The sequence below is a fragment of the Geotrypetes seraphini genome, chromosome 11 (genome assembly GCF_902459505.1).
Source record: "Geotrypetes seraphini chromosome 11, aGeoSer1.1, whole genome shotgun sequence".
Lineage (NCBI taxonomy): Eukaryota > Metazoa > Chordata > Amphibia > Gymnophiona > Dermophiidae > Geotrypetes > Geotrypetes seraphini.
Window position 1 is genome coordinate 64,999,767 of NC_047094.1, and position 12,154 is coordinate 65,011,920.

A 12,154-nucleotide genomic window follows, 5' to 3' on the forward strand; every position below is an offset into this window, starting at 1 on the left:
GCTGACAGCCACTGGCTGAATATCGGGGGGGGGGGGGGGGGGTATTATTTTTTTTTTTATTGGAATTTATAAATCATCTCTATGAAAAGATTCACCCAAGGCAATGCACAGCAAAACTTACAATTTTATTAACTTCATAAGAATAGTAAACTGACCAAGTATAAGCATAAATACAATCAATGAGGTAAACCTGGAAACAACAAATTGAAACCTAATACTGTAGAAGAATTATATAATACAAATATGATATGTCAGTACAGTACAAACAATATATCATAATAGCCTGGAAGAACATTCAAATGACAGATTTAATACAATGTCAGCATTATACTAAAGAAATACCTAATAAGCAGGTATTAAAACAGATATGGTACTAATGCTTTTCAATAGTACAGCTTACCATATAGCCAAGGTGATAAGTTACAAGGAGCAGCTGAAAAGTTCTCAGCCCAACCAAAAATAGAATGATGTGAAGCCATGAAACATACAAGTTATTCCATGCTTTTCTTGACACTTTTTGTTTCAATGATATAATATGAAATGAAATGAAAAGTGTCAAGAAAAGCATGGAATAACTTGTAAGTTTCATGGCTCCACATCATTCTTTTGGTTTGGCTGAGAACTTTTCAGCAGCCTCTCATATAGGGTGTATTTCATTTAGTATAAATATTCTGCTCTTTGTTTTCAAAGTGTATTTCAATAAGGCGCTGATGGACAATCACTAAGAAAGAATTAGGGAGACTGATACTAATACAGCGGTCAGGCTGATCTTCGGCCTGAAGAAATATGACCATGTCACATTCTATTACTGTGAATTATATTGGCTTCCTTTGGAAGCTTGGGTGCTGTTTAAGCTGGGTTGTTTTTGCTACAAAGTACTGTATGGATCAGCTCCTTATTTGGTCAAAAGATTATCCTTAGCTTCATATAAACACAGCAGAAAAACTCATCCTTTGTTTAATTTTTCTTCTGTCCAAGTCTGTAGAAGTAAAAAATGTCTTGATCATATACTAGCGTACTAAGCAGCCTTTCACGACAAAGAATTTCGAGCATTATTGCTCACAGATTATTCTTATAAACATTTTAGAGCACAGCTGATGACTTATCTATTTTCCAAGTATCTGATTAATTAATTCATTTGTACTATACTTATCATTAATAGTCTTTTGTAAACCGCATTGAACTTGTGGTTAACAAGCACAATGTAATGTAAAATGGGAAGATGAGAGCTAAAGGTATAGGTGAGTTGCTACCTTTTTGGGGTTGATGCAAAGGTACCATGCAATGAAAGCCAATAAAGGAGTAGGTAAAGCTGATGAAGATAAAGCTTTCATGGCTAGTAAAGTCATTGCCAATAGACTATAGAGGCCAAGTACTAGAAGCATTTTCTCTATAGACACACTTTCAGCACATCAGCCACCTTGTGTTCCTATAAGATTTTGACATTTTTAACTTCTTTGAGTATGAAGAGAGAAGGAGGAGCTTAATGTTTAGCGCAGTGACTGAGAATTCCAGAAACGGGTCAAATCCCAGTATAGCTCCTCATGATCTTGAGCAAATCCTTCATTGCTTCAGGCATAAACTTAGATTCTAAATGCTCTGGGGACAGAAATTATATTTTAATTTAACTCCTCTTGAATTATTGAGAAAAGCTGATGTGATTTTAACCTTGCTCTGTGGGTGTAGCAGTTATTTAATGAGGTTTTTGGAGATGGGCTGAAGTGTCCCTTCCCTAAAGTCTCTCTCTCTGCCCCACCTCAAGCTAATTTAATTTCATACTTGGGCTCTGGCTGTCAGTCAGAGCACAATTGTGCTGGTGTTTATAGTTATGCTATATAGGATTTATAATCTGCCAACTCCCTAAATTAGGTTCAAGGTGGAGTACATAGAATTATAAACAAGAAATAACAATTGCATCAAAATATTTCACATCAATAATTTTCAAATACCAATAAGTCTTTATAAGTTTTCTAAACATATATAATATAGTGATGCATGAATTAATTTCAGGTACAGCAACATTTTGGTGAATGGAGCCTCTTTAAATTCTTGATTGCAGTAGATGTGTAGCAAGATTTATGGTACACTAATCAGTTACATAAACAAGTTACGTGTCTGTTAGTTTTGTCTAGGGAAAACTATAAACTCTGCCAGGTTCAGCTTTCTTGCCTGTTTACACGACACAAGACCCAGGCTAATGAGAAATACTTTAATTATGAAAATAGAAAAATATAATTCACAAGCCAGCTGCAATATCTAAATATTGTTCACAAAATATCTGATTTACATATATGAAACTTAGTACATAATTATCATAATACACTTGTTAGATAACTAAGTAAAACTAATTCTTACACACACTAAACAATTCCTTATAATAATAATAATCCCTGATTAGCAGCAATTGATTACAGTTATCACCAAGGTAGCTTTACAAACCTTATCCTATATCACAATCGGATACACTTATCTAGCCCCAGCTGATAAGATAATAAGTTCCTTATTCTCACCATCTGTTCTGCCACTTATTTCTGCCCAATGGAATGATCAGTAACCCTCAGAAAGGCACCCAGACAATATAAAGCTTAAACAATAACACTTTATTACATGCATAGATAAATATTAAAATAGAATAACATCACCGTATTTCCGGACATCACTATCCCTCACAATCTGGAACCCAAAGCGATTGATAGGAAAGGAGAACCGAACCCGGGCTGTCCCTTGTTGCAACGTAACTGGATTCAAATTCTATGGGCTGAGTTCTTCTCTTTTATAGAGAAAAACTGCTGCCCTCTTAGTAAGACAGTTGGTACTGGTCCTTTGTTATTTGTTTTGACAACACATAGATCAGAATGTCATAAGGAGGTGTTACAGTAAACTGGCTTCTTATCTGGTTTCACTCTTTCTTTGATGTGATGTAGGCAACATTCAGGTCAAAATGTCAGATTGTCAGATAAACAGACTTGTGGATTCATGTCGATAGCATGCTGACTTTCAGTTACCCCTCTGGCCAGTTTCTTTGTTTGGATAACATTCAGGTCCCATCTGGCGTTACTGTCCTTTTGAGGTTATTAATGAGGTGTTGCAGGGACTAGTAAACGGTTGGTCTTGTTCTTTTGTTCTCTGTTTTGGTGACACTCAGGTCTGTCCTTACTGATGTTATTTGAGCAGTACGCATTGCAACTGAAGTCAGTAAAGCATTTGATGTTGTCAAGGTAATACTAAGGTTAAGCATTTGATGTTGTCAAGGTAATACTAAGGTTAAGGAGGTTAGGAAAACAGACTTGAGGAGACATGTATGCTAAGTTTATTTACCCCCGGGCCCTAGGCCTAACATTCCACCCCTGGATCCTCAAGTTTGTATTTCCGAATAAGAAGTCATCCGAATAGAGGGAGAGAGTGTTCGTTTGTATACACAATAGGTAAATCCACAATTAAGAAATGTTAACATAAGGATAACTAAACAAATATAGATTAAGGGATGAAGAAACACTTTTCTTGCTGTAGCACTCCACCCGGTAAAAGCATCCCACCAATGGTGTGCAGTAGTAGCTTCGATATGATCTGCCACTGAATGCAAGTTAGTATTTAAAAATTCAGTATCTATTTTATGCTGTAGCAAGGTAAGGTTACGTTGCTGATTTGCTTTATGTAGGATTGCTATATTTTGCATGGCTTTCTTTACAGAGGGTAATAAAATAATTGGAGTAAGTACATCGGCAAAAGAAAGATTAACATTTACATTTGATATCCAGGGTTCATAAAAATGATAAGTTGCATTATTTGCCCACTGCAACACACTAACATTCTGTAAACATACTGAAAAGGGAGCTTGAATAGCAGGAATCACAAGTTTAACAGTACTGCTAGCAACACAGACATATTTATGTAATATTTCTTGTATAAAAGTGTAACCTTGAGGTTGAACGGTCCATTGGCACAGATTGTAGGTATGTTGTAGAGAACATGGTTCATAGATCGCATAAGAAGATGGACAAACTTGTCCATGTTGAATTTGTTTACAATTTTTTAACACGTATGTTTTGTTCTGTTCATCTATTTGTTGCCCATAGTAAGTAGGAAACCATAATTGGGGTCCTAATACCAAAGGCATCACAGTGAAAGGACACATTATGGTAGAGTTCCTTACATCAAATAACGTAAGCAACCCTTCACAGGAGAAATCAGAACATTGTTTTATATTAAAATTCCACCATGTTCTATCTAAGGGCGTGGTTTTATTAAATAATACAAAAATCAATGAGGTATTTCGTAATTGTAACTGCTGGATAAAATTAATTCTTTGTTGTATAAAAGACAAAACACGAATCTCACAAATAGTTCAATGTAAGGCTGAAGAAACATTACTATCTAAAGTATATTGCTGTATTATAGTATCATTAACAACATGTAACATTAACTGATCATATCGTAGGGTTAGTTCATGATTATGTACAGTATTTGGCATCCATTTACCTTCCCATCTAAATACATCCGCTACTCCGGAGCCAAAAGATGCTTGTTTGCCAGCCAGTATTTCAGAATCAATAGTATTTACAATACCTAATGTAGTTCCCGCCCCCCCCTAATGGTTGATCCAGCCATCTTCGGGTCCTACATTTGGGTAGAATAGGAAAATTAATTTTCCATTCATATATCATTTCCTTATGTTCTAAACTGGTATTTTTGCATTCTCTAATATTTCTTACTAAAGAGGCATTTAATGAAATAGGATTAGTATGGATAAATGTCATAATAATTACCATGTCAGTGCGGTTTTCAATTTTGGTTGCATTCCTACAAATTAGTCCCTGTGCCCTGTTAATGGGTAAGGATAAATTCCAAAATGTAGTGCTAGTAAACTTTTGTGTTTGTATGATATCTCGAGCCACTTGTTTACTAACTATATTTTGGGGGAAAGTATAGTTAGTACATTGGATCCCAGTGTGATTTCGAATGGTAATGCTAATTACAGAGGCATTCATCACCCAAAAAGGAGTTTTATAATATTTAGTGAATCCGGTATCTGTGTCATATCGAATGACAGGGGAAGGAGAAAATGTAAAATTCCAAATGTTACACAGGGAGTTTTCGCTGCATGTGAAATTATCTTGTTTTCTCATTGAGGTAGCATTTTTCCACTGGATCATGACGACAGTGGTTGGACGGTCACTCTTCACTGGCATTATTGCAGTTTGTCCGTACCATACCAAAGATAGAATGGTGATACACTTCCATGTTAGGTCCTGTGGAAAGAAAAAGAATCTTTATTCTCTCCTAAAACATTGGTCTCGAGGAGCGAAGATTGGACGTTCATAACCATCCACTAGTATTTGTACAATACTATCTTTCCCTGCAGCTATTACGGTGGCTCCTACTATTGGTTGGAGTGGTTTCTTCCACCAGATTCTCATACCAGCTTTAATTACATTAGCTGCCCCAAAGCCTGGTTCACTTCGGCCATAATGGTGCAGGGGTTTATCAATTAACTGTGGAGCTTCCATTTTAATTGCAATAGTTATCAATTGTGCAACACGATCCCCCTTTTGGAGAATGATAGCTTCTTTTCCAAGGTTTAATAACAATATTCCAATTTCGCCCCGATAGTCTGAATCAATGACACCCCCCATTATAGTTACACCTTTAAGAGCCAAACTTGATTGCGGACAAATCTGTCCATAATATCCCTTTGGAATAAGCACCCCCAAACCAGTTTGAATAGGTTTCACTATTTGTGGATCTAATTTGCATTCATTAGGGCAATATACATCTAGTCCAGCAGATCCATCAGTGGCCCTTATAGGAAGCTGTACTCCTGGTCTAACAGTCCAAAACTGGAGGGTACAAATTTTGTCACTTGCTTCAAGTGTGGAATACAGCATCCTATTCAGGGGTGTAGTATGTGAAGCTATGGGTCTATTGTTCAAAATTTGTAAGGCTTCAGTTAAATGTTCCCTCCACCTACGCAATGACTGATATCCTAATCTCTTTAATTGGGTTTTTAATAATCCATTCATTCTTTCTATCAGTCCTGAGGCTTGTGGATGATAGGCTACATGTAGTCTCCATTGAACATTGTTATCATTGATCCAATCCCTAATCATATTACCTGTAAAATGAGTCCCCCTGTCTGACTGTATTTCTAGAGGGTGTCCGTAATATAAGGTAATTAATCCTAATGCTCTAATTGTGTTTTCTTGATTGGCTTTCCGGCAAGGATAAGCCACTAACAACCCTGAATAGGTATCTACCATGGTACACACATATTGACATCCTTTAGACAATGGTAGAGGGCCTATATAATCTATTTGCCAAATCTGACCTGGTAGCCTGCCTCTGGCTATTTTCCCAAAAATTGGGGGCATCTGCTGTGCTGATGTGAGAGCTAGTTTACATAAATGACAATTACTGATTACTGTCTTTACCATATCTACAGTACAATGTATTCCTCTATCATGTGCCCACCTAATAGTTCCCTTCTCTCCAAGGTGTCCGGACTTTTGATGTGCCCATGTTGCCATGGCCATTTCGGAAGCAACATCTGTTTCCATGACCACAACGTGCGGGGTGGAAGAGTTTTGTTCTTCTGCCAACTCTGTTTCAGTGAGTTTGGATGCGCTATCTGCAACAGAGTTGAAAACAGTGTCAAGCGTATCTTTCACCACATGTGCATCTACATGGTACACTGTTATTACGGTAGTATTGGCCCATTCCAGAATATCTTGCCAAAGTCTGGCTCCCCAGACTTCTTTATTATGAATTGTCCAATTGTCCTTTTTCCATTTCATCATCCAAGTTGTCATTCCATTTGCTACTGCCCATGAATCAGTAAAGATATGGCATTGTTGTCCTTGTTCTAGCCGTATGGCCTGCCACACTGCATATAGTTCAGCATATTGTGAGCTCTCTCCTTTTCCAGTGGTTGTTAGCAGTTGCTTTGTGACTGGATTAAAGGACACGCCCTTCCAATGTCTCAGTTGACCCTGGTATTTGGAGGAACCATCTGTAAACCAGGTATGCTGTTGTTGTGTCTCAGTTAGTTCTTGATATGTCTTTCCCCACCGAATGGGACTTTCACATATGTCGTCCACTTGCAATGGGGTATCTTCTGTGGGCACATTAAATACTTTTTCATGCAGCATCGTTACTCCATGTAGGCCTGACTTAGCCCTCTGTTGGATGTACCATTTCCATTTTATGATACTCTGTTCCTGGGCATGTCCAATACGATGAGTTTTTGGGTCACTCATGATCCATGTCATAATGGGTATTTCTGGTCGTATCATTACTTCGTGTCCTATGGTCAATTGTTCTGTTGCTACCAAAGCCCAGTAGCATGCTAACAGCTGTCTTTCAAAGGGTGTGTATCGGGTCCCAGTTTCTGGGAGAGTCCTATTCCAGAATCCCAAAGGCACTCGTCGTCCAGCTTGCTTTTGCCATAGGCTCCAATTAGCATATCGCTCCTGTACACTCACTTGCAATTCTACTGGACCCTCCTTTAATGGCCACAAATTCATGGCTTGCTGAATAGCTTCCTTTGCTCTCTGGAAAGCCTGCTCTTCGAGTTCAGTCCAGACAAAATCATATTTTTTCCTTGTGATTTTGTACAGAGGAGACAGGATTTGCCCCAAGTGTGGAATATGTTGCCTCCAGAATCCAAAAAGGCCAATAAAGGCCTGGGTTTGTTTCTTACTTTGGGGAGAAGGGAAGTTTACAATTTTCTGTTTAACTTTCTCTATCACTTCTCGACACCCTTTTGACCATTTAATTCCTAAAAATACCACTGTTTGTGCTGGTCCCTGCACTTTCTTTGGATTTATTTCCCACCCAGCCTGTCTCATTGTTTCTACTACCAATGCCAAAGCATCTGCAACTTCCTTTTCTGTATTACCCTGGATTAAAATGTCATCAATATAGTGTGATAGTTCTACTCCTTCAGGTAAGGTACAGTTATCTAAATGCTCTGCTATAATCTTGTGACAGAAAGTGGGACTATGTAAATACCCTTGTGGTAGTCTGGTAAATGTATATTGTCTCCCTTGCCAAGTGAATGCAAATTGTTCCTGACATTGCTCCACTATAGGAATAGAGAAAAATGCATTGGCTAAATCAATAACTGCATACCAAGTACCAGTTCGTGATTGAATTTGTTCAACCAGTGTTATCATATCGGGAACAGCGGCACTTAAAGGTGGCGTGTGTTTATTCAATTCTCGGTAATCTACTGTCATTCTCCAACTTCCATCCGCCTTATGGACGGGCCATACAGGATTATTGAAGGCGGAGGTAACTGTTTTTATTACTCCCGCTTTCACCAAATCCTGTATTGTATTGGTAATTTCTTCATGCCCTCCCGGAATGCGATATTGTTTCATGTTTACAATTTTTGTGGAGATTGGTACTACTATTGGAACAGGTAATTTTCCCACCACTACTGATCTTATAGGAATGGCTGGTGATTTGCCAAAACTATAAATTCCATCAGAAAGCTGTAAGGTTAGTCCTTTCAGGATATCTATCCCTATTATATACTCGGGAATCTCAGTGATCAGTACAGTATACTCCCGGATTGGTAATTGTCCAATTTTTAATCTCAGTTTTGTCTGTACTGCTTGTATAATTTTCCCCCCCAATCCTGATATTTGTATTCTAGGGCCCCGAAATTTTTTAGGGTTCCCATATATAATAGATGCCTCCGCCCCAGTGTCCACTAGAGCTTGTACCTTTTGCTCCCCAGATTTCCAATAGATATTTACCTCGACATGTGGACGCTGTTCTAATTTGGTCCAGGCAAACACTGAGGCTTGGCATTCATATCATTGATCCTCCCACCACTTCCACCCTTTTAAATCAGGATAAAGAGTGGAAGTAGTTTCCTCTGGAGGAGCAGTTGGCACCGTTATATCCTCACTCTTGCTTACTTGGGCTTGAGACATAGATTTCTTTCCTAATCCTCTGCTTTTGTACATTTTCCATAAAGTCCCGGTATCTTTCCCATCTATTTCTTCCCTCTTCACCCCATCTTTTATTAATGCCAAAAACATATCCCTTCGGGATACTCGATTAGCCCTGTTTGAATTGGATTGTCCTTCCCTCTTTTTATCAAAAGTAGTTTGAGGTCCCCAGTCTCCCAGATCTCCTAACTGTCGGACCGCTTCCAAGACTTCCAAAATAGACCTGTCTGTTTGATTGATCAACAGAGTCATAATTACCTGTTTGTATGCCGGTGCAGCATACCTGATAATTTTATTTCTCATGGATACAGTAAAAGGTAATGACATATATGTGTCAGCGTGACCTATTACTAAAGCTACCTTCATAGCCTCTTCCTTAATTCTCATTTGTGCATCTTTCAATGTATACCAAACTTTATCATTGGAAGGCCAGTCAGATTCAAGGGGATATCGCCTCGTGACACCCTTACCAATTACTTCTAATAGAGACCATTGGTTGTAATTTGTCGGATCGGGATCCTCCCGTAGCGCATCTTGTACTGCTGCTTCTTGACTAATTCGAACAAATTTAGGGGCATCTGTGGCATCTAACATAATCCCTGCTGCGCCCAACTCCTGTACCCGAATTACCCATTGTATTAGTGGCTCCCCGGGCCGCTGTGTAAAGCGTGCCATAATATCCATGACTTCTTGCTGAGTAAAGTCCTCCATAACATCATTTCTAGTTAGATTTTCTCCTGTCTGCAGATTTCCCTGTAATCTTCGTCTTCTTACTGGTTTTGCTTCTAAGCTTTCTGCCTGTTTTCCTTCATTACATATATCCTCCTCACTGGTATTAGAATTGGAATCCCAAATATCCCCATCCCATTTATCTGGATCCCAATCATCCGGAGGATGGGAAAGCAAAGTCCTAACTTTTTTGGCACTTATTTTCCCCCTCCGTTTTTTGTATTTATATTGAGCACAACGCACGGCTGCCTTTTCGGCTACATTTTGATAGGTGTCCACCTTATCCATTAACAATTTATTTTGACATTGTAGCATTGTGATGGCATTCTGTTGCTCACACATTTTCTTTTCCAGCTCCCCTAACTTTGATTGTAACTCATGTTTAGCTTCATGCAACTTCCTCCATGCTGCTAAAATCATCCATCCTCGTCTAGAAATTCCCTCTCGCTCTTTTCCTTTTGTAATTTTCACCTTTTGTAAAGAGGCACATAATTCATGTGGATCCCCACTTCCAAAAGTCCAGGATTCACATAATCCTGCCTCGACAGACCACTCAGTGGCTACTAATTTATAAATGCTGTCATCCCAACCCGGAATGGAGAGGTTGGGGGCCTGCCCCTCAACCCCATGTTTCATCTGGTGCCTTTTTGACCACATCGATCAACCCCACTTCTGGTACCAATTTGTTCTGCCACTTATTTCTGCCCAATGGAATGATCAGTAACCCTCAGAAAGGCACCCAGACAATATAAAGCTTAAACAATAACACTTTATTACATGCATAGATAAATATTAAAATAGAATAACATCACCGTATTTCCGGACATCACTATCCCTCACAATCTGGAACCCAAAGCGATTGATAGGAAAGGAGAACCGAACCCGGGCTGTCCCTTGTTGCAACGTAACTGGATTCAAATTCTATGGGCTGAGTTCTTCTCTTTTATAGAGAAAAACTGCTGCCCTCTTAGTAAGACAGTTGGTACTGGTCCTTTGTTATTTGTTTTGACAACACATAGATCAGAATGTCATAAGGAGGTGTTACAGTAAACTGGCTTCTTATCTGGTTTCACTCTTTCTTTGATGTGATGTAGGCAACATTCAGGTCAAAATGTCAGATTGTCAGATAAACAGACTTGTGGATTCATGTCGATAGCATGCTGACTTTCAGTTACCCCTCTGGCCAGTTTCTTTGTTTGGATAACATTCAGGTCCCATCTGGCGTTACTGTCCTTTTGAGGTTATTAATGAGGTGTTGCAGGGACTAGTAAACGGTTGGTCTTGTTCTTTTGTTCTCTGTTTTGGTGACACTCAGGTCTGTCCTTACTGATGTTATTTGAGCAGTACGCATTGCAACTGAAGTCAGTAAAGCATTTGATGTTGTCAAGGTAATACTAAGGTTAAGCATTTGATGTTGTCAAGGTAATACTAAGGTTAAGGAGGTTAGGAAAACAGACTTGAGGAGACATGTATGCTAAGTTTATTTACCCCCGGGCCCTAGGCCTAACATCATCTGATTAGGCCTCCGCCGAAACTTAGGTGAAATGGAAATCGTTTCTTTTTATCTTAGTAGACGTAGAAAATCCTTTGGTTACAGGAACGAGTGTTCGTCAGCCACTGGTACAGCTATAATTTATTGGCAGCCAAGTTTCCTTGAAGTGATGGAATTCAGAGCTGTTTAAGGTCCGATTCACTCTCTCTCAGGCAGAGAGTCACACGAGGTAACTGTTAAGGTCTAATTATTAAGAAAGCGATACGTGCAGGACACCTGTGGTAAGATGTGAGCTTCCTCGCATCCCGACACAGACTAATTATAATTAGCAACTTTTCACTTGGACCTCGTCAGATGACTTCCTCGGACCAATCCAGAAACAGAACTTAGATGAATAGCCTTTCTGTGTAAGGTCTCATACAGGCTGGGAGACACAGGCACCGTTGGACAGATAAGAACAGGATAGGAGTATACCTCCCACAAGAATCACACAGTCTAATTATGAAGACATAGATGAATGTCCTTGGCTAGAATACCATTCTGGTACATACCCAGAATGCATCAGGCAGAAACAGCAAAGATGTGTTCTTCTTTCTCTCTTCTTGCAAAGTTCACGCTGAAAAGATTTCTTGCAGACAATGGTTCAGGCTTGATGATGTCAGAGAGGCCTAACCTTCAGGTGCAAATAAGGAAACACCCCTACAGATGTTATTAAATTACAAGAGATCTGGCAGATGCTGGGGAGGGGAAACGAGCTGAAACACCAGCTCATTTCACATACTCAAATAATTATCAGATGATAATGACTACAGGCTTGGGTTAGATTTAGAAAAATAGCGACACACTAGAGCAGGGGTGTCGAAGTCGGTCCTCGAGGGCCGCAATCCAGTCGGGTTTTCAAGATTTCCCCAATGAATATGCATGAGATCTAGGTGCATGCACTGCTTTCAATGCATATTCATTGGGGAAATTCTGA

At 39.1% G+C, this 12,154-nt stretch overlaps 1 protein-coding gene across 1 annotated transcript; it reads right to left on the bottom strand.

Moving 5' to 3' along the window:
* Positions 1–4,607: 4,607 nt before the first annotated feature.
* Positions 4,608–9,591, bottom strand: LOC117368838. The gene is made up of 2 exons (XM_033962582.1): positions 9,579–9,591; positions 4,608–8,779 (listed from the first exon to the last, which is right to left on the bottom strand). The coding sequence occupies exons 1-2, from the start codon at positions 9,589–9,591 to the stop codon at positions 5,271–5,273; spliced, it is 3,522 nt and encodes a 1,173-aa protein (XP_033818473.1). The 3' UTR covers positions 4,608–5,270.
* Between the last annotated feature and the right edge of the window lie 2,563 nt (positions 9,592–12,154).